Source organism: Tachyglossus aculeatus, chromosome 3 (assembly GCF_015852505.1).
Source record: "Tachyglossus aculeatus isolate mTacAcu1 chromosome 3, mTacAcu1.pri, whole genome shotgun sequence".
In the NCBI taxonomy this organism is placed as follows: domain Eukaryota; kingdom Metazoa; phylum Chordata; class Mammalia; order Monotremata; family Tachyglossidae; genus Tachyglossus; species Tachyglossus aculeatus.
In genome coordinates, this window is record NC_052068.1 from 11,890,374 (window position 1) to 11,913,285 (window position 22,912).

The 22,912-nt window shown below is 45.1% G+C and overlaps 1 protein-coding gene across 4 annotated transcripts in view; it reads right to left on the reverse strand.

The window, feature by feature from the left end:
• Nucleotides 1–2,936: 2,936 nt before the first annotated feature.
• FUOM (fucose mutarotase) overlaps nt 2,937–22,912 on the reverse strand; it is a 61,722-nt gene continuing 41,746 nt past the window's right edge. For all 4 annotated transcript variants that reach the window (XM_038744132.1, XM_038744131.1, XM_038744130.1 and 1 more), the window contains 2 exons: nt 4,483–4,556; nt 2,937–3,115 (listed from right to left, as the gene is read on the reverse strand). In XM_038744132.1, coding sequence (XP_038600060.1) covers nt 3,049–3,115; nt 4,483–4,556 — 141 coding nt within the window. In that variant the 3' untranslated portion in view covers nt 2,937–3,048. The remainder of the gene's footprint in view (nt 3,116–4,482; nt 4,557–22,912) is intronic.

Below are 22,912 nucleotides of genomic sequence, written 5' to 3' on the forward strand. Positions count from 1 at the left end.
GACTGTGAGCCCCATGTCGGACTGGGACTATGCCCAACATGACGATTTCATATCTATCCCAGCACTTAGTACAATGCTTGGCACATAGTAAGCTCTTAAAAAATACCACAATTATCACTACAATTCCTACACGATGCGAGTTTTCCTCCATTAAACCTCTTTCCCGTAAGAGGAGGAGAACTGAGTGTGCTGTGGTAACTCAACAAATACTGACTAGGCAGACTGATCGGTGGCAATGTCAAATGCAATCAATCAACCAACCGTATTTACTGAGCGCTTACTCTGTGCAGAGCACTGTCCTCAGCACTTGGCAGAGTACAACACAACAGAGTTGGTAGACACATTCTCTGCCCACAACGAGCTCACAGTCTATAATGATAATAATAATAATAATAATGATGGTGGCATTTGTTAAGCACTTACTATGTGCCAAGCACTGTTCTAAGCACTGGAGTAGATACAAGGTGATCAGGTTGTCCCATGTGGGGCTCACAGTTTTAATCCCCGTTTTACAGATGAGGTAACTGAGGCACAGAGAAGTGAAGTGACTTCCCCAAAGTCACACAGCTGACGTGGCGGAGCCGGGATTTGAACTCACGACCTCTGACTGGGGCTTTTTCCACTAAGCCACGAGGATACGGACACTAATAGGAATAAATAAATGATAGATGGATAGGGACATAAGTGCTGTGGAGAAATTTGGGAGAAAAGAGCGGGCCCAACTTATTTTCCTGAGAGGCCAATAAGAGGCTGAGCCTTGATCCAATTCATCGTGGCCGAAAGGGAAGTGAGAGTACGTCCAAAAGTGCTGAACAATGGCATTCATCCGAAGAAAACACCCTTATACCCATTAGCTCATATTGGTTATTGATCTGCACTGGGGCTGGGACCAGGCTGAAGCTATCGGTTCTGGGGACCCCAAGTTATAGGATTGTTGTTACTGAGCAAATGTTCTTGGGTCTTTACTGCAATACCACAACAAAGACTGGAAGCCTCTTGTGGACAGGGATTGAGTCTACCAACTCTATTGTACTGTACTTTCCAAGCCCATAGAACAATGCTCTGTACGTAATAAACGTTCAATAAATACCATTGATCCACTGTGAATTGACATGACCATATATTGTACTTTCCAAGCCCTTAGAACAGTGCTCTGTACGCAATAAACGTTCAGTACCATTGATCCACTGATTGAATTGACATGACCATATCCCTCTTGACTGTAAACGTGTGGTGGGCAGGGAATCTGTTTACTGTTATATTTTCCTCTCCCAAGCGCTTCATACAGTTCTTTGCATAGAGTAAGTGCTCGATAAATCCAACTGAATGAGTATCCCTTCACTCAGGATTCCACCTATGCACATTTCTATATATACATTTCCTTAGTTGGGGTATTTGTTAAGCACTTACAATGTGCCAGGTGCTGTACTAAACACTGAGGTGGATATAAGCAACTCGGGTTGGACACAGTCCCTGTCCCACGTGGGGCTCAGAGTCTCAACAGCCAAGCTGCACACTTCCACAAAAACACACTCCATTTATTCATTTTAATACATTTGATTGATTTTACCATGCTCTTGCTGTTACTCTTGCTTAGCCTCCTGCGGTTTGTGTCTGCCTGTCTTCCGTAGTAGATTGGAAGCTGCTTGATGGCGCGAATCACATCTTTTACTTCTATCACTCTCCCAGTCATTTGCTTCAGTGCTCTTTACTTAGTAGGTGCTTGATGCCTAATTGTTTTGTTGTCTGTCTCCCCCCTTCTAGACTGTGAGCCTGTTATTGGGTAGGGATTGTCTCTATCTGTTGCCAAATTGTACTTTCCAAGACCTTAGTACAGTGCTCTGCATACAGTAAGCGCTCAATAAATACAATTGAATGAATGAATAAATAAAAAATCCTGCTGAATTGAACTTGACAGTCTCTTTCTGAAATTACTCATTTTTATTTATGCCTGTCTCCCCCCTCTAAACTGAAAGCTCACTGTGGGTGAGGAACGTGTTCACTAACTGTTTTACTGTACTTCCCCAAGTGCTACGTATAGTGCTCTGCCTAATGGAAAGATCATGGGCCTGGGGTGAAAGGTTCTGGGTTCTAATCCTAGTTCCTCTAAATGCCTGCTGTGTGACCTTGGGCAAATCACTTAACTTCTCAGTGCCTCGGTTACCTCATCGGTACAATGTAGATTAAGACTACGAGCCTCCTGTGGGACAGGGACTGTAACCAACCCAATCAATCAATCAATCAATCAATCATATTTATTGAGCGCTTACTGTGTGCAGAGCACTGTACTAAGTGCTTGGGAAGTACAAGTTGGCAACATATAGAGACAGTCCCTACCCAACAGTGGGCTCACAGTCTAAAAGGGGGAGACAGAGAACAAAACCAAACATACTAACAAAATAAAATAAAAAGAATAGATATGTAGAGGTAAAATAAATAAATAAATAGAGTAACAAATATGTACAAACATATATACATATATACAGGTGCTGTGGGGAAGGGAAGGAGGTAAGATGGGGGGATGGAGAGGGGGACGAGGGGGAGAGGAAGGAAGGGGCTCAGTCTGGGAAGGCCTCCTGGAGGAGGTGAGCTCTCAGTAGGGCCTTGAAGGGAGGAAGAGAGCTAGCTTAGAACAATGCTTGGCACATAGTAAGCGCTTAACAAGTCCAATTATTAATAATAATAATAAAAACAATTGATTGACTGAAATCATTAGTCAATCAAACACGCTATTCTGCCAAACACGCAATGATCCACCAAAATTAATCATTCTCCAGTTGCATTTCCCACCACCTCCACTCGGAACAAAGCACCAAAGTGCCAAGCACTGAAAACTAGGCTAAGGAAACGCTGACCCAAAGACAAGTTTCCCCTCAGGCCCAGAAGCTCCGGTGAAAATCCCATGAAAATGAGAATCAGAGCAGGCCCAGGAGGGAGCCATTGAGAAGATGACTTTTATTCTTGGAGCCTGCCCGATTTCCTGGAGAACTGATGTGGTGGATGAAGGCCTAGTTTGGCTTCGGACACCAGGCTTTGGCTCTTCTGTTGTTACTGCAGCTCTGAAGAAGTAATCACACCTTTCTTGAGGATCAGATTCCCATACAGAGCTGTTTCCCTGGGAAAGAAAGAAGAAACAAGAAGTCAAAGGTGCATTCAGACACGAATTAACGCAACGGAGCCCTTCGTGATTCTGCCTCCCATCTCTCTGATGCACCCCTCCTCAACTTCTCATTTTTCTGGCCATTCCCTCACGGCTCAATGGCAAGAGCACGGGCTTCGGAGTCGGAGGTCATGAGTTCAAATCTCACCTCTGCCAATTGTCAGCTGTGTGACCTAATGAGAGTCCCTGGGTGAGAGGGTGTGGGTGGTTCAGTGCAAACCATTGCCACTACTGCGTAAACAACTCCAGTGCATGTCCTGCTGGTGGAGGCACATCATAATTAGAATAACTAGAGTATTTGTTAAGCGATTAATTACCATGTGCCAAGCACTGCATCTAAAGCTGGAGTAGATCCAACATAAGCAGATCAGACACATTCCTTATCCTGAGCCCACTGTTGGGTAGGGACCATCTCTATATGTTGCCAACTTGTACTTCCCAAGCGCTTAGTACAGTGCTCTGCACACAGTAAGCGCTCAATAAATACGACTGAATGAATGAATGAATGATCCCATGTGGGGCTCACGGCTAAAGGGGAGGGAGAACGGATATCTTATCCCCATTTTACAGTTGAGGAAACTGAGGCCCAGAAAAGTTCAACGACTTGCCCTAGGTCCCTCAGCCGACAGGTAGCAGAGTCGAGATTAGAACTCAGATCTCCTGATTCTCTCTGCTTTTGAACACTGGTATCATAGCAAGGCTTGCTCTAGATGGCCAGGAGCCAGAAGAGCCTGTACAGTCACAGAGAAGCACCATGGCTCAGTGGAAAGAGCACGGGCTTTGGAGTCAGAGGTCAGGGGTTCAAATCCCACTCCACCAATTGTCAGCTGTGTGACTTTGGGCAAGTCACTTCACTTCTCTCGGCCTCAGGTACGTCATCTGTAAAATGGGGATTAAGACTGTGAGCCCGCCGTGGGACAATCTGATCACCTTGTAACCTCCCCAGTGCTTAGAACAGTGCTTTGCACACAGTAAGTGCTTAACAAATGCCATTTATTATTATTATTATTATTATTATTATTATTAGATAAGGGGAACAAGTGGAAAAGGGATTCCCTCCTTTCTTTCTTTCCTTCCTTCTCTTTTTTTTCCTTTCTTTCCTTCCTTCCTTTCTTCCTTCTTTCCTTCCTTCCTTCTTTCTTTCCTCTCTTCTCTTTCTCTCTCCCCAACCCCCCATGACACTCACACTGAGATATGCAGGGTCCCTTGAGCGGGGTCATCTTCGAACTATTAGGACAGAGAGCGTGGTTGCCCCAGAGAAGACTCATAGAAAAAGCCTTTGACTTTTGTCAAAAGTTGGTTTATAGGCTCCCAATACTCACCCAGTTGCAACCACCACAAATGCCTTTTTGGCCCGTTCATAAAAATCAAATCTTTCTATCTTTTCCAGGGCTTTCTGAAAGATAAGATAAAATGGTGTTTTGATTACGTTCTGACAGGATGTGAAAGGTCAAGGGACATTTCCAATCGGTCAGATTCTGGGACCTTCATTTTTGTTTAATGTACTTGTTATGTGCTTACCACGTGCCAGGCACTTTACTACATGCAGGGGTAGATACAAGATAATCAGATTGGACATAATAATAATAATGGCATTTATTAAGTGCTTACTATGTGCAAAGCACTGTTCTAAGTGCTGGGGAGGTTGTCCCACGGGGGGCTCACAGTCTTCATCCCCATTTTACAGATGAGGTAACTGAGACCCAGAGAAGTGAAGTGACTTGCCCAAAGTCACACAGCTGACAATTGGCGGAGCCAGGATTTGAACCCATGACCTCTGACTCCAAAGCCCGGGCTCTTGCCACTGAGCCACACTGCTTCTCTACGAAAAGCAACACAGACAAGTAACATAGCCTGGTGGCAAGAGCCCGGGCCTGCGAGTCAGAAGGACCTGGGTTCTAATCCCAGCTCTGCCGCTTGTCTGGTGTGTGGCCTTGGGCAAGTCACTTCACTTCTCTGTGCCTCGATTACCGTATCTTTAAAATAGGGATGAAGACCGAGAGTCCCAGGTGGGACATGGACTGTGCCCAACCTGATCAGCTTGTATAGTAATAATTGTGGCATTTGTTATGCACTTACTATGTGCCAGGCACTGTACTAAGCACTGGGTGGATACCAGCAAATCGGGTTGGGCACAGTCCCTGTCCCACGTGGGGCTCACAGTCTCAGTCCCCATTTTACAGATGAGGGAACTGAGGTGCCAAGAAGTGAAATGACTTGCCCAAGGCCACGCGGCAGACAACTGGTGGAGCCAGGTTTAGAACCCATGAGCTTCTGACTCCCAGGACCCATGTTCTATCCACTATGCCACCTACCCCAGCACTTAGTACAGTGTCTGGAATATAGTAATCACTTAACGAATACCATTAAAAACAACAACAACAAAAGATACCCTGTCCCACAAGTTGGAGGGAGGAGAATTTAATGCCCATTTTACAGAGGAAGTGACAATCCACGGCCTGAGGATCAAAGCACCTGATTTCTTGCGGGCAGGGAAGGTGTCAACTCTGAAATACTGTATTTCATTCATTCATTCAATCGTATTTATTGAGCGCTTACTGTGTGCAGAGCACTGTACTAAGCGCTTGGGAAGTACAAGTTGGCAACACAGAGAGACAGTCCCTACCCAACAGCGGGCTCACAGTCTAGAAGGGGGAGACAGACAACAAAACAAAACATGTTAACAAAATAAAATAAATAGAATAAATATGTACAAGTAAAATAGAGTAATAAATATGTACAAACAAAGAGAAGCAGCATGGCTCAGTGGAAAGAGCTCGGGCTCATGGGTCATGGGTTCAAATCCTGACTCCTCCAATTGTCAGCTGTGTGACTTTGGGCAAGTCACTTCACTTCTCTGGGCCTCAGTTACCTCATCTGTAAAATGGGGATTAAGACCGTGTGCCCCCACCATGGGACAACCTGATCACCTTGTAACCTCCCCAGCGCTTAGTACAGTGCTTTGCACATAGTAAGCACTTAATAAATGCCATCATTATTATTACTATTATATATACATATATACAGGTGCTGTGGGGAGGGGAAGGAGGTAAGGCGGGGGGATGGGGAGAGGGAGGAGGGGGAGAGGAAGGAGGAGGCTCAGTCTGGGAAGGCCTCCTGGAGGAGGTGAGCTCTCAGCAGGGCTTTGAAGGGAGGAAGAGAGCTAGCTTGGCGGATGGGCAGAGGGAGGGCATTCCAGGCCAGGGGGAGGACGTGGGCCGGGGGTCGGCGGCGGGACAGGCGAGAACAAGGCCTAACGGTGAGGAGATTAGCGGCAGAGGAGCGGAGGGCGCGGGCCGGACTGGAGAAAGAGAGAAGGGAGGTGAGGTAGGAGGGGGCGAAGTGATGGACAGCCTTGAAGCCGAGATTGAGGAGTTCTCCCAAGCGCTTAGTACAGTGCTCTGCACACAGTAAGCTCTAACCCCTCCCCCAGTCCTGATACCCCCACCAACCACCGTGACTTGCTCCCTTTGCTCTTCCCCATCCCCAACCCCACAGCACTTTCATATAGATCTGTAATTTTATTTATTTGTATTGATGTCTGTTTATTTGTCTTGATGTCTCTCTCCCCCTCTCTAGACCGTGAGCTCACCGTGAGCAGGGATTGTCACTCTTTATTGTTTTGTACTTTCCCAAGGGCTTAGAACAGTGTTCTGCACACAGTAAGTACTTAATACATACAACTGAATGAGTGAATGAATAAATATGATTCATTGATTGATTGATTTACCAATTCTGTTGTATTGTACTCTTCCAAGTGCTTAGTACTTGGGAGAGTACCATAGGGGGAAGCAGTGTGGCTCAGTGAAAAGAGCGCGGGCTTGGGAGTCAGAGGTCATGGGTTCGAATCCCAACTCTGCCATTTGTCAGCTGTGTGACCTTGGGCAAGCCACTTAACTTCTCTGTGCCTCAGTTACCTCATCTGTAAAATGGGGATTAAGACTGTGAGCCCCAAGTGGGACAACCTGATCACCTTGTAATCCCCCCCAGTGCTTAGAACAGTGTTTTGCACATAGTAAGTGCTTAACAAATACCATTATTATTAGTAGTAGTAGTACAGTGCTCTGCAAATAATAAGCACTCAATAAACACCATTGATTGATAGATAGACTGTATATATGTATATATGGTTGTACATATTTATTACTCTATTTATTTATTTATTTATTTATTTTACTTGTACATTTCTATCCTATTTATTTTATTTTGTTGGTATGTTTGGTTCTGTTCTCTGTCTCCCCCTTTTAGACTGTGAGCCCACTGTTGGGTAGGGACTGTCTCTATGTGTTGCCAATTTGTACTTCCCAAGCACTTAGTACAGTGCTCTGCACATAGTAAGCGCTCAATAAATACGATTGATTGATTGATTGATTGATTCCCACCTAAACTGAGCTTCTGGGGCCCAGTGTGACCCTGGAGCGGTTACTTTCCCTCTCTGTGTTATGGTTTCTTCAACAGTGACAGGGGACAGAAAGGCTTCAGCCAAGAGACGTGACTGTGAAGGGCAACATGGAGCCTTTCTTTAGGGGCTGGTCTCCCCAAGAGGGAAGAGCAGTTTTTCCCATTCCAGTTGGGATTCATTCCCGCTAAAAATATTCATTCTCTCTGAGGCCCTTTACAGCAACATCTGTTGGACGAAGACATCCTGTCCCCTATTACTTTTGAAGAAACCACAGCACAGAGTGAAAGTCATTATTCCAGGGCCTTGGAGAGAATGAATATTTTTGGCAAGGATCAATCTCAATTGGAATGGGAAAACTGCTGTTCCCTCTTGGGAAAACCAGCTCCCCCCAAAAGGCCTCCGTGTTGCCCTGCAAAACCCTCAGGAAATCAGTTCAGTTCTGGTTTTCTTTAGGATTGGTTTAAGGGCCTTGGGGAGTTTCAAATTCCAGTCAATCAATCCATCAACCTGTATTTATTGAGAGCTTACTGTGTGCAAAGCGCTGCACAAAATGCTTGGGAGCATACAACACAACAGAGATGGTAGACATAGTCCCTGACCACAAGGAGCTTACAGTTTAGAGGGGGAGATAGGCATAAATATACATAAAGATACATACTTAAGGGAGTAGGGCAGAGGGAGAGATGAATAAAGGGAGCAAATCCAAGTGAAAGGGTGACGCAGAAGGGAATGGGAGAAGAGGAAATGAGGGCCTAGTCGGGAAGGCCTGGTTGCAAATCATCTATTTAATCAATCCTGGGAAGAAACATTTCCTGGTTCCTAAAAATGAGTGATCCAATACTGTAAAATTAATCATTTGGCCATCTTTGCTGCTTGCCTGGCACCATGTTCATCTTAGGCGAGTGATTATCTGCAAAACTAAACCCCAAACCATCTAACCAGGGGAAAGAGGCCCCAGGAGCAACTGGGCTGCAGTTCCCTGAGCAGCTGAGCCTCTCCGTTTATGGCTTTGGGAGCTCCTGGACTCTGAGCCCTCCTGAGGTCCCTACAGCAGTCTTTATCTCGGTCCGACAAGGTTTATGAGCTGGAAAGGATATTTTACAACCTGATTTCAATCAATCAATCAATCAATCGTATTTATTGAGCGCTTACTATGTGCAGAGCACTGTACTAAGCGCTTGGGAAGTACAAATTGGCATCACATAGAGACAGTCCCTACCCGATAGTGGGCTCACAGTCTAAAAGATTTGCACACCAAATGGCTCTGTGGACAAATTGCTCCACTGCTCATGAATTAACCTTTCGCCCCTGTCATCTTTTATCGACAGCGGGAAGATATTAAGGAGTGACCTTGTAGAAATCAGGCCCCTCCTGGCCCTGGCTGCCTGGTGTCCCCCACCCCTGTGCTTGGAGGCTGGACAAGGAGACTCGATTTTATCAGTGAATCGGTGGACGTGAATTTTGCCCACTATGTGCTATCCCACGCCCCAGACACCAGGCCTGCTGATCAATCAATCAATCGTATTTCAATCAATCGTATTTATTGAGCGCTTACTGTGTGCAGAGCACTGTACTAAGCGCTTGGGAAGTACAAGTTGGCAACATATATGGACGTGGCTGATGTTCAGGCCACGTTTCCCCTCTCCTCAAGAAACTCCAGTGGTTGCCTATCCACCTCCACATCAAACAGAAACTCTTCACCATTGGCTTTAGAGCACTGGATCACCTTGCCCCCTCCTAACTCCCCTCTCTACTCTCCTACTCCAACCCAGCCCGCACACTTCACCCCTCTGATTCCAACCTTCTCGCTGTACCTCGATCTCATCTACCTCGCCACTTATCTCTCGCCCATGTCCTGCCTCTGGCTGAGAATGTCCTCCCTCCTCATATTATAATAATAATAATGATGGTCTTCGTTAAGCACTTACTATGTGCAAAGCACTGTTCTAAGCGCTGGGGGGGGATACAAGGTGATCAGGTTGTCCGATGTGGGGCATCATCCCCATTTTACACAAGAGGTAACTGAGGCACAGAGAAGTTAAGTGGCTTGCCTAAGGTTACACAGCTGACAAGCGGCTGAGCCGGGATCTGACACTTACTCTCCCCATTTTCAAAGTCTTATTGAAGGCACATCACCTCCAAGAGGCCTTTCCTGACTAAGCCCTCCTTTCCTTTTCTCCCTTTCCCTTCTGTGTCACCCTGACTTCCTCCCTTTATTCACCCCCTTCGCAGCCCCTCAGGACTTATGTACATATCTCTAATATATTTATTTATACTAATGCCTGTTTTCCCCTCTAGACTCTAAGCTCATTGTGGGCAGGGAATGTGTCTATTATATTGTTGTATTCTCCCAAGAGTTTAGTACAGTGCTCTGCACACAGTAAGAGCTCATTAAATACGATTGACTGACTGACTGATCAACTTTCACTTACAAATGTGTCTAGGGAATAGATGGCAGTCCTGAAAAGAGCCAAGGCGAATGCTGGGAAATAAAGAGGGAAGTTAGCTGACCAGGACAAAATGTCTCCCAGTCCCCTCTCCCCCATCTACAGAAGTAAGAGAGAGCCTAGCACCTGGCTACCTCCTACAGAACTCTTCATCTTCCCACCCAAACCCTGTCTTCCCCATCACTGTAGGCAGCACAATAAACTCTTAACTTTGGCACCGTCCTAGACTCATCTCTCTCATTCAACCCACAAATGCAATCTGTCACCAAATCCTGTTGGTTCTACCTTCACACTGTTGCTGAAATCCTCCCTTTCCCCTCCAACCCAGCTGCTTCTATGCTGCCCCAAAACCTTATCCTATCCTGCCTTGACTTCTGCATCAGCCCCCTTTGCTGACCTCCCTGCCTCCTTTCTCTCCCCACTTCAGTCCATACTTCACTCTGCTCATTTTTCGCCCAGATCATTTTTCTAAAAAAAAGTTCAGTCCATGTTTCCCTGCTCCTCAAGAACCTCCAGTGATTGCCCAGATGTCTTTTCCCAGATGTTAGGTTCTGGGGAAAAAAAATACAGCAGCTGGCTGGACATTTCACCCAAAGCAGGAGGTACAAGGAAGAAAAGCACTTAGAAGGTGCAGCACTTAGAACAATGCCTGGCACAAAGTAAGCACTTAACAAATGAGAGAGAAGTTTCTGCATTATTTATTATTATTACCAGTGACAATAATAATATCTGTTAGATGCTCAGTATGTTCCAAGCACTGTAATAAGCACAGGATTATTCAATCGTATTTATTGAGTGTTTACTATGTGCAGAGCACTGTACTAAGTGCTTGGGAAGTACAAGCCAGCAACATATAGTAGGAGGAGTAATAGTAGTAGTAATAGCAATAGTATTTATTAAACAACTATTGTGTATAGAGCTCTGTACTAAGCACTGGGGAAAAAAATACACAAGTAGGAGTTAGACATGATCCCTGGCCCTCCAGGGGCTCACAACATGAGAATAAAACACAAGGGTGGTAAGGATGAGGTGGTTAAAAAAAAAAGGAAATTTGCTTGCGGGTCATATTTCCCTTAACTCCTCAAATATTCTCTTTGCAGGCCTTAAAGGCCATAGGTAGAGAAACAAATGAGAGGAGGTTTTTTTGTTTGTTTGTTTGGCCTGAACCAAATTACTCCTTGTCCCCTCTCATACACTGAATACACCGATTCTGCAGGTCTTGAAAAGTTTAGGTAAGAATACTTAAAGTCTGGAGATTATTTTGCATGAGGCAAATTTCTCCTTTTTCACCTCAAATATTCTCTTTGGAGGCCTGGATGATCTTAGGTAGGGAAATACAAGCAGGAATTTTTTTTGTCCATCAAGCCAATTTCTCCCTTTCCAGCTCCTATATTCTGTCCTCTGGTCTTGAAGACCTGTGGTGGACAAATTAATGGGATAACTTCTGCAAGAAGCAACTTTCTCCTTTTGCACTTCAAATATTCCATTTTTCAGGCACTGAAAACCTGGGGTAGTGAAATCAATGCAGGAGGTTTTTTGCAGGAAGCCAATTTCTCCTTTTCCACCTCAAGTAATCCCGATTCACTTTCAATTAAAAAGTCTTGAAGGCCTGAAGTGGAGAAGTAAAAGTTGCAGATAGTTTGTATGAAGCAAATTTCTCCCTTTTCAATCTCAAATATTCTCTTTTGACCCCTTGAAGACCTTAGGGAGAGAAATCACAACAGGAGATTTTTCACATGAAGCAAATTGCTCCTTTCCCACTTCATATATCCCTAATTCATTCTCAATTAAAAGGCCTTGAAGGCTGCAGGTGGACAGGTTCAGGAGACATTTCTGGATGAAGAAAATTTCTCCTTGTCCAGCTCATGGTTTTTCTCATCAAGTCTGAGGTGGACCCACTGATGGGAGAGCTTTTGCATGAAGCAAATATTCTCTTTTCCCACCACAAATAGTCTCTTCTTGGGCCTAGAAGACCTGAGGTTGAGAAATCAAAGCAGAAGGTTGATTGCATGAAGCAAACTTCACCTTCTTCACCTCAGAGAATTGTGATTCACTCTCAATTAAAAAGCCTTGAAGGCCTGAGGTAGACTAATAATACACAGGAGATGTGTCCGCAGGAAACCAATTTCTCCTTTACCAACTCATCTATTTTCTCTTCAAGCCTTGAAGACCTTGGACAGAACATTGGAAGAGTGCTTACATAAAGCCAATTTCTCCTTTTTTCACCCCATCTGTGCTCATTTCAGGCCTTGAAGACCTTACTTCAGTAGAAAAATCATCAGGTAAGGTTTTCTGGGAAGCAGATTTCTCCTTTTTCCATCTATTTGCTTTTCATGCCTTGAAGACATTAGATAGACAAATTCAAGCAGGAGATTGTGCTCACGAAGCACTTTTCTCCTTCTCCACCTTGGCTAGTCTCCCTAAATTCTCCACAAAAGACCTTGAGGAGCAAACAATAACATTTCCTGCATGAAGCAAAACTTCTCCTTCTGCAGCACATATTTTCTCTTTTCTGGCCTTGAACACTATACATGGAGAAATAGGTGGGATAATGTTTCTTTTTTGACATGAAGCAAATGATTTCTCTTCCACAATGAATAGTCTCTATTCATTCTCAATTACAAGGGCTTAAAAGTGAGAGATAGCATAATGAAAAGAAGATTTGTCCAAACGAAGGAAATTTCTGTCTTTCAACCCAAATATTCTCTTTTCTGGCCTGAAAGACCTTAGGGTAAAGAAATAAAAGCAGGAGATAGTTTATGTGAAGCAAATTTCTCCCTTTTCAAATCAAATATTCTCTATCCATCCTCTAGTAAAAGGCCTTGAAGACCCAAAGTGGACTAAGGTACAGGAGATAATAATAATAATAATAATAATAATAATAATAATAATAATAGCATTTATTAAGCGTTTAATATGTGCAAAGTACTGTTCTAAGTGCAGGGGAGGTTACAAGGTGATCAGGTTGTCCCACTGGGGGCTCACAGTCTTGATCCCCATTTTACAGATGAGGTAACTGAGGCCCAGAGAAGTTAAGTGACTTGCCCAAAGTCACACAGATGACAATTGGCGGAGCCGGGGTTTGAGCCCATGACCTCTGACTCCAAAGCCCGTGCTCTTTCCACTGAGCCATGCTGCTTCTTGTGCTTCTCATGTAGATGTTTCTACATGAAGCAGATGCCTCCTTTTCCATCTCATATAGTTTCTCTTCAGGCCTTGCAGACCTCAGACAGAATGTTCGGAGAGTGTTTCTTTGCAGGAAGCCCCTTTCTCCTTCTTTGACCCCCTGTATTCTCTTTTCAGGCCTTGAAGACCTTAGGGAGGGAAACAATAGCAGGAGATTTCATCCAGAAAACTCCTTTCTCCACATACACATTCACTTTTCAGGCCTTGAAGACCTTAGGGAGAGATACAAAAGCAGAAGATTCTTTGCATGAAGCAAATTTCTCATTTTTCACCTCAAATAATCTCCATTATAACGCCCTGAAGGCCTCAAGTGGTGTAATGAATAGGAGATGTACCTGCATGAAGCAAACCTCTCCTTTCTCACCCCAGATATTTCCTTTACAGGCCCTGAAGAACTTAGGGACAGAAATCAAAGCAGAATTTTTTTTTGCATGAAACACATTTCTCCCTTTCATGACCAATCTGCTCTATTCATTCTCACTTCAGAGGCCTTGAAGGCCTGAAATGAACTAATACACAGGAAGAGGTTTCTACAGGAAGCAAATTTCTCCTTTTCCAGTTCGTATATTTTCCCTTCAGGTCTTGAAGACCTTACGTGGAAAAATGATGAGGTGAGTTTTTGTCTGAGGCAAATTTCTCCTTTTTGAACCCCCTATATCACCTTCTCTGGCCCTCAGGCAGAAGAACAAAAGCAGGGGATTGCTTGCATGAGGAAAACTCATCCTTTCTCAACACATATATTCTCTTTCCAGTTCTTGAAGACCTTCAGTAGGAGAAATTAAAGTAGAAGATGGTGTGCAGGAAGTACATTTCACCATTTTCAACTCAGCTATTCTTTTTTGAGGCCTTAGAAACCATTATTCATTCATTCATTCATTCATTCAATCGTATTTATTGAGCGCTTACTGTGTGCAGAGCATTAGAGAAATAAGAGCTGGAGATTGTATGCATGAAGCAAATTTCTCCTTTTTTGCCTCAAATAGTCTCTTCTGAGGCCTTGCAGACCTTAGACAGAGAAGGAAAAGTTGGGCGCGGTTTGCATGAAGCGAATTCCTCCTTTTGCAACTCAGAGATTCTCTATTCATTCTCAATTAAAAGGTCTTGAAGGCCTGGGGTGAACTAATACCCAGGAAGTAGTATCTGCATGAAGCAAATTTTTCCTTTTGACTACTGGAAATTGTCTCCCTTAAGGTCTTGAAGACCTTAGGGAGAGAAACAATAGTAGGAGATGGCAACCAGAAAACTCCTTTTTCAATACAAGCATTTTCTTGACAGGTTTTGAAGACGGTAGGGAGAAATACAAAAGCAGAAGATTGTTTGCATGAAACAAATTGCTCCTTTTTTCACCTCAGATACTCTCGAAATATCCACCTTCACATCAAACAGACACTCCTGACCACTGGCTTTAAATCACTCAATCACTTTGCCCTCACCTACCTTACCTCCCTGATTTAATAATAATAATAATGATGATGGTCTTTGTTGAGCGCTTACTATATGCTAAGCACTGTTCTAAGAACTGGGGTAGATACAAGGTAATCAAGTTGTCCCATATGGGGCTCTCAGTCTTAATCCCCATTTTATAGATGAGGTAACTGAGGCACAGAGAAGTTAGGTGACTGGCCCAAAGTCCCACAGCTGATAAGTGGCGGAGCCGGGATTAGAAGCCACAACCTCTGACTCCCAAGCCCGGGATCTTTCCACTAACCACACTGCTTCTACTACAGCCCAGCCCACACACTTCACTCCTCTAAAAGCAACCTACTCACTGTACCTTGATCTCATCTATATAATAATAGTGGCATTTATTAAGCGCTTACTATGTGCAAAGCACTGTTCTACGCGCTGGGGGGAATACAATGTGATCAGGTATATCACTATGACCCCTCTTCCACATCCTGCCTCGGGCCTGGAGTTCCCTCTAAGCAGCATGGCTCAGTGGAAAGAGCCCGGGCTTTGGAGTCAGAGGCCCAGGAGTTCAAATCCCGGCTCTGCCAATTGTCAGCTGTGTGACTTTGGGTGAGTCATTTCACTTCTCTGTGCCTCAGTTCCCTCATCTGTAAAATGGGGATTAAGACTGTGAGCCCCCCGTGGGACAATCTGATTACCATGTAACCACCCCAGCACTTAGAACAGTGCTTTGCACACAGTAAGTACTTAATAAATTCCATTATTATTATTATTATATTTGACAGATCAAGCGCTTAGTACAGTGCTCTGCACACAATAAGCGCTCAATAAATACGATTCAATGAACAAATCATCACTCTCCCCACCTTCAAAGCCTTATTAAAATCACATCTCCTCCAAGAGGTCTTCTTTGACTAAGCCCTCATTTCCCCTACTCCAACACCCTTCTTCGTCACAACTTGCCCTTGGATTTGGACCCTTTATTTACTCTGCCCTCAATCCCAAATCACTTCTGTACATATCTGTAATATCTTATAATGTCTGTCTCCCACTTTAGTCTGTAAGGTCCTTGTGGGCAGGAAACATGTCTACCAACCTTGTTGTATTCTCCCAAGCACTTAGTACTAGTGATCTGCACACAGTAAGTGCTCCATAGATATGATCAATTAACTGATTGATAGGGAGGGGTCATAGCGTTGATTGGCCATCCACTGCGCACTGTGCTGAGCGCTTGCAAAATACAAATGTGCTCCTTGCCCACAAGAAGCTCACATTCAGAAGGGGGTCTGAGGCTGGTTCTCACTGATGTTGGAAAAGGTCGAATGTGTTGCGCTTCTCTGAATTTAAAACTTTATCTTCCTGCCCTTGCCCCTAAAGAAGGCATTTTTTGAGCCCTGTCGGAGTGTTCTGTTTGCAATCTACAAAGCTTTCTAATAATTATAGTTAATTATCACTATTACTATTAGAGAAGTAGCATGGCTTAAGGGAAAGAGGCTGGGAGTCGGAGAACCTGGCTTCTAATCCTAGTTCCACCGCTTATCTGCAGTGTGACCACGAACAAGACACTTCATTTTATCATCTTTAAAACGGGGCTTTAATGGCCCTCCTACTTAACTGGGAGTCCAGTGTGGGGCAGGGACTGTGTCCAACCTGATTACCTTGCACCTGATTTGCTTGTATCCAGCACTTAGTGCAGTGCTTGGCACATAGTAAGCACTTAACAGATACCATGATAATAATAAGTATCATTACCACATCCTCAGACACTGCTCCTCAACCAATAAACATGGGTTGGGAGGAGCGGTTCTGCTGAAAAGGAGAACTATGATGAAGAAACGCTAAAACCATTACTGTGGGGATTCTGTTCTATCAGAAGTATAGGGAAGCAGAGGTTGTGTGTTCTAATCCCAGCTCTGCCATGACCTTGGACAAGTCACTTCACTTCTCTGTGCCTCAGTTACCTCATCTGTAAATTAGGGATTGAGACTGTGAGCCCCACATGGGGCAGGGACTGTGCTTGTATTCACCACAGCACGTGGTACGGTGCCTGGCACATAGTAAGCATTTAACAAATACTATAATTATTATTATTATTATCTCACTGAGTGCTATGCATTGAATTCAGCACTTGAGGAAGTGCAGCACAACCCCAAAGCCACATTCCCTGCCCTCAAAGAACTTACATCAATACGATTGATGATGATGACTGATGATGATGGGGGAGACAGCCATAAAAATATATTCAAGCAGTGGAATCACATGTCCTGGGTATTCATTCATTCAATCGTATTCATTGAGCGCTTACTGTGTGCAGAGCACTGTACTAAGCGCTTGGGAAGTACAATTTGGCAACATATAGAGATGGTCCCTACCCAACAGTGGGCTCATAGTCTAGAAGGGGGGAGACAGAGAACAAAACAAAACATATTAACAGAATAAAATAGATAGAAGGGTAGAGCTGTTGAGAGGAAATGTGAGGAATTTGCTTCCCCTCAGATCAAATCATCATCATCATCAATCGTATTTATTGAGCGCTTACTATGTGCAGAGCACTGTACTAAGCGCTTGGGAAGTACAAATTGGCAACATATAGAGATGGTCCCTACCCAACAGTGGGCTCATAGTCTAGAAGGGGGAGACAGAGAACAAAACAAAACATATTAACAGAATAAAATAGATAGAAGGGTAGAGCTGTTGAGAGGAAATGTGAGGAATTTGCTTCCCCTCAGATCAAATCATCATCATCATCAATCGTATTTATTGAGCGCTTACTATGTGCAGAGCACTGTACTAAGCGCTTGGGAAGTACAAATTGGCAACACATAGAGACAGTCCCTACCCAACAGTGGGCTCACAGTCTAAAAGGGGGAGACAGAGAACAAAACCAAACATACTAACAAAATAAAATAAATAGAATAGATAAATGTACAAATAAAATAAATAGAGTAATAAATATGTACAAACATATATACATATATACAGGTGCTGTGGGGAAGGGAAGGAGGTAAGATGGAGGGGATGGAGAGGGGGACGAGGGGGAGAGGAAGGGAGTCTCTCTGCAATATCTTTGTGTGAACTGATTGTAATTGAGCATGCAGAGAGGATCGGCTATTTTCAAGTCCCCAAATCTGCCCACAGGACACCTGACATCAGCCCGTCTTCCTGACAGAAAGACCAAATTTAGAATAATCTCCTCCCCCAGGTCTCGTCCCATTACCTTCTCTCTGATCTCCCATCCTCGTGTCTCTCTCCACTTCAATCCATACTTCTTGCTGCTGCCCGGATTATCTTTGTCCAGAAACGCTCTGGGCATATTACTCCCCTCCTCAAAAATCTCCAGGGGCTACCAATCAATCTGCGCATCAGGCAGAAACTCCTCACCCTGGGCTTCAAGGCCCTCCATCACCTCGCCCCCTCCTACCTCACCTCCCTTCTCTCCTTCTACTGCCCAGCCCGCACCCTCGGCTCCTCCACCACTAATCTCCTCACTGTACCTCGCTCTCGCCTGTCCCGCCATCGACCCCCGGCCCACGTCATCCCCCGGGCCTGGAATGCCCTCCCTCTGCCCATCCGCCAAGCTAGCTCTCTTCCTCCCTTCAAGGCCCTGCTGAGAGCTCACCTCCTCCAGGAGGCCTTCCCAGACTGAGCCCCTTCCTTCCTCTCCCCCTCGTCCCCCTCTCCATCCCCCCATCTTACCTCCTTCCCTTCCCCACAGCACCTGTATATATGTATATATGGTTGTACATATTTATTACTCTATTTATTTATTTATCTATTTATTTTACTTGTACATTTCTATCCTATTTATTTTATTTTGTTGGTATGTTTGGTTCTGTTCTCTGTCTCCCCATTTTAGACTGTGAGCCCACTGTTGGGTAGGGACTGTCTCTATGTGTTGCCAATTTGTACTTCCCAAGCGCTTAGTACAGTGCTCTGCACATAGTAAGCGCTCAACAAATACAATTGATTGATTGATTGATTACTCCACTCAGGCATGCTGGGAAGAGGGAGAATGAAAGCTCCCACAACTCCACAATCAGGACACTCATACAATGCCCCCGTACTGGGAAACAGGTGCAGGAGCGCTTAGTACAGTGCCCCGCACACAGTAAGCGCTCAATAAATACGATTGAATGAATGAATGCTTTGCACACAGTAAACAGGTGCAGGAGTGCTTAGTACAGTGCTCTGCACACAGAGGCACAGAGAAGTGAAATGACTCACCCAAAGTCACACAGCTGACAATTCACACAGTTCACGAATGGTGAACTCTCTAAAGACCTGTTTTCTTCCTCCTGCCTGGAAGATTTTCTGTGCAATTGTGCCCACCGGCACAGAACAAATGAAAGAGTCATGAGGTACTGCAGCCCGGGGCTGTTCGGTGAATATTTGTACGACTGGTTGAAGAAAAAATCATAATAATTATGATGGTATTTGTTAAGAACTTACTACGTGCGAAGCACCATTTTAAGCTGGGGGGGATACAAGGTGATCGGGTTGTCCCACATGGGGCTCACAGTCTTAATCCCCATTTTACGGATGAGGGAACTGAGGTACAGAGAAGTTAAGTGACTCGCCCAAGGCCACACAGCTGACAAGTGACGGAGCTGGGATTCGAACCCACGACCTCTGCCAAAGAAGGGACCTGATTTCAGTGTTATGGCCCGCTCAGTCTTAAATCCAACCTCAAAAGGAGGCCGGGGAGTTCTCTGAGCCCTCATTTTCGGCAGGGAATGTGTCTGTTATATTGTTGTACTGTACTCTCCCAAGCACTTAGTACAGTGCTCTGCACGCGGTAAGCGCTCAATAAATACCATTGATTGATTTCCATTTCTTCCTCAGACCCTGTGGGAAAAGTATTCAAGAGCAATGTCCAAAACCAGGGAAATTCAACTCCAAAGGAAACACAAACACCCACACACACATTCAAATCTGCTGGCCCTACAGAGAGCATGTGGAAGTGGGGGTAGACAGCCTAATAATAATAATTGTGGTATTTGTTAAGTGCTTACTATGTGAGAACGAGTGGAAAGAGCCTGGGCTTTGGAGTCAGAGGTCATGGGTTCAAATCCCGACTCCGCCAATTGTCGGCTGTGTGGCTTTGGGCCAGTCACTTAACTTCTCTGGGCCTCACTTCCCTCGTCTGTAAAATGGGGATTAAGACTGGGAGCCCCCGTGGGACAACCTGACTACCTTGCAACCTCCCCAGTGCTTAGAACAGTGCTTTGCTCATAGTAAGTGCTCAATAAAAGCGCCATCATTATTATTATTATTATGAGACAACCACTGTACTAAACACTGGGGTAGAAACAAGGTAATCGGGTCCCACAGTAGAAGGGAGAACAACTATTGAATCCCCATTTTGCAGATGAGAGAACTGAGGCCCAGAAGTGACTTGTCCATGGTCACATAAGGCGTAACATTCCCCAGTGACATCAGGGGAGATGGGGGCTGCGCGGGATTGCTCTGACGGCTTCCAGGGGAGGGGAGAGAGGGAGGGGGAAAGATCCTGAAGGATCAGGCTGAAATCGGACATCGGACTGGAAATCAGCTGGATTTGGCCCGAGGATAAGAGTCCAAAAGCAGAAAACGTCTGTCTTCCCGACTAGACTGTAAACACCCTGGGTTCGGGCCTCTGCCTTCTAACTCTTCTTACTCTCCCAAGTGCTTAGCCCAGTGTTTGACACATAGGAATTGGGAAGCAGCATGGCCTAGTGGAAAGAGCGGGGTCCCGGGAGTCAGAGGACCTGGGTTCTAATTCATTTATTCATGCCATCGTATTTATTGAGCACTTATTGTGTGCAGAGCACTGTACTAAGCACTTGGAAAGTACAATTCAGCAATAAAGAGACACAATCCCTGCCCACACCGGGCTTACAGTCTAGAAGGGGAGAACCTATCCTCCACTGCCAATACTGAGGCAAACATGATTAGAGAAACTTCCTTTCTAGGAGAAGCAGGGTGGCCCAGGGGGAAAGAGCACTGGCCTGGGAGTTGGAGGACCTCTCAAGAAGCAGCGGGGCTTAGGGAAAAGAGCACGGGCTTTGGAGTCAGAGGTCATGGGTTCAAATTCCGGCTCCGCTGTCAGCTGGGTGACTTTGGGCAAATCACTTAACTTCTCTGTGCCTCAGTTACCTCATCTGTAAATGGGGTTTAAGACTGTGAGCCCCACGTGGGACAACCTGATCGCCTTGTATTCCCCGCAGCGCTTAGAACAGTGCACATAGTAAGTGCTTAATAAATGCCATCATTATTATTATTATTTTTAATGGTATTTGTTAAGCACTTCTACGTACCAGGCACCGTATTAAGCGCTGGAGTAGATACACCTGGCTCTGCCACTTTTCCCCTCCATGCCCTTGGCAAGTCACTTCACATCTCTGTGCTTCGGTTTCTTCATCTGCAAAACGAGGATTCAATCCCCGTTCTCCCTCCTATTTAGTCTGTGAACCTCCGGCTGGCCCTGATGATCTTCTACCTCCCCGGCACTCAGTACAGTGCTTGGCACACAGTAAGCACAAATACCACAGTTAAATGGGGGCAGGAAGAGCTTTTCCATGACCAGGAGCACAGTGCAAACCCCGCCTGCAGTGCTATTCAGTGGCTGCATTTACAGTGCCTAGTTAAAGTCAACAGGCAAAGATGTGGCCCAGTTTAAAAGAATTTCTCTAGATGAAATTGAACAGCTGCCATGGGCGGCTTACTAATTCTCTGGGGCCACTTGTGCGTTTGCAGATATATTTTGCCGAGCTGGTGGGAAATGTTCCGTTCCACATTCCGCCTGTGATGGAGCAATCAGAGCCAGAAAAATCTGAGTGGAAAACCTCTGACCTGTGACCGATTATTACCTAACATTTCCGGAGCGTTTCGTGGTGGTCAAGGGCGTCGTAATCTCTTTCCTTCGTTCACCCTCCCGGCCGTCCCATGGGATGGGGGGAGTTTTCTGCCGGAATAATAATAATAATAATGGTGGTATCTGCTAAATGCTTACTATGTGCAAAGCACTGTTCCAAGCGCTGGGGGGATACAAGGTGATCAGGTTGTCCCACGTGGGGCTCACAGTCTTAATCCCCATTTTACAGAAGAGGGAACTGAGGCACAGAGAAGTTAAGTGACTTGCCCAAAGTCCCACAGCTGACAAGTGGCGGAGCCGGGATTTGAACCCATGACCTCTGACTCCAAAGCCCACGCTCTTTCCACTGAGCCAAAAGGGTCGCATTAAGGCGCACCCCACCTTCCCTGGAGAGGAATCTTCGTTCCGAGCTACGCGGCTCGGAGTTAGGTTAAAGTCCTGCAGCCTCACACCTGCCCTGCTCCGCTGGCTTCCCGCAGACTGAAAATACTTAGCCTAGGGTTCAGTTAAACACTCATAAGGAAAGGTTTTCAAAAGTTGAGTAGTTGGGGCCGGGGAGAGAGAGAGAAAAAATTTGGGGATTGGTGAGGTTGGCAATTTGGGGTTCTTGGTGATTAACCAAACCATTTTGAAAGTGAGCCCACTGTTGGGTAGGGACTGTCTCTATATGTTGCCAACTTGTAGTTCCCAAGCGCCTAATACAGTGCTCTGCACACAGTAAGCGCTCAATAAATACGATTGACGATGATGATGATGCCCCCATCATTCTTGACTCCTCTATCTCCATCCCTTCACTCATATTGTTGTTCCAGCACGGAACTCCTTCCTCCTCCAATCCACTACCCCAACACCAAAGCCCTCCTAAAACTCCATTTCCTCCCTAAAGCTATACTCAATGTATTCCCAATGCCTCACCTCTAGCATTTATAGATTTTATTAATAATAATAACGGTATTTGTTAACCACTTACTATGCGGTGAGACCTGTTCTAAGTGCTGGAGTAGATGCAAGATAATCAGATACCACATGGAGCTCACTAAGTAGGAAGGAGAGCAGGTATTGAATCCCCATTTTGCAGATGAGGGAACTGAGGCCCAGAGAAGTTAAAAAGCAGCTCCTTATGGGCAGGGAATGTGTCTGCTTATTGTTGTATTGTACTCTCCCAAGCACTTAGTACAGTGCTCTGCACACAGTAAGAGCTCAATAAATGCAATGGACTGACTGAATGATTTGTCCAAAGTCACACAGCAGGTAAGTGGTGGAGCTGGGATGAGAACGCGAGTCTTTGGCTCCCAGGCCTGTGCTCTTTCCACTAATAATAATGACAATAACAGAAATTATGGTATTTGTTAATTAATTAATTAATTAATTATGGCATTTGTTAAGTGCTTACTATGTGCAAAACACTGTTCTAAGTACTGGGGAGGATACAAGGTGATCAGGTTGTCCCACAT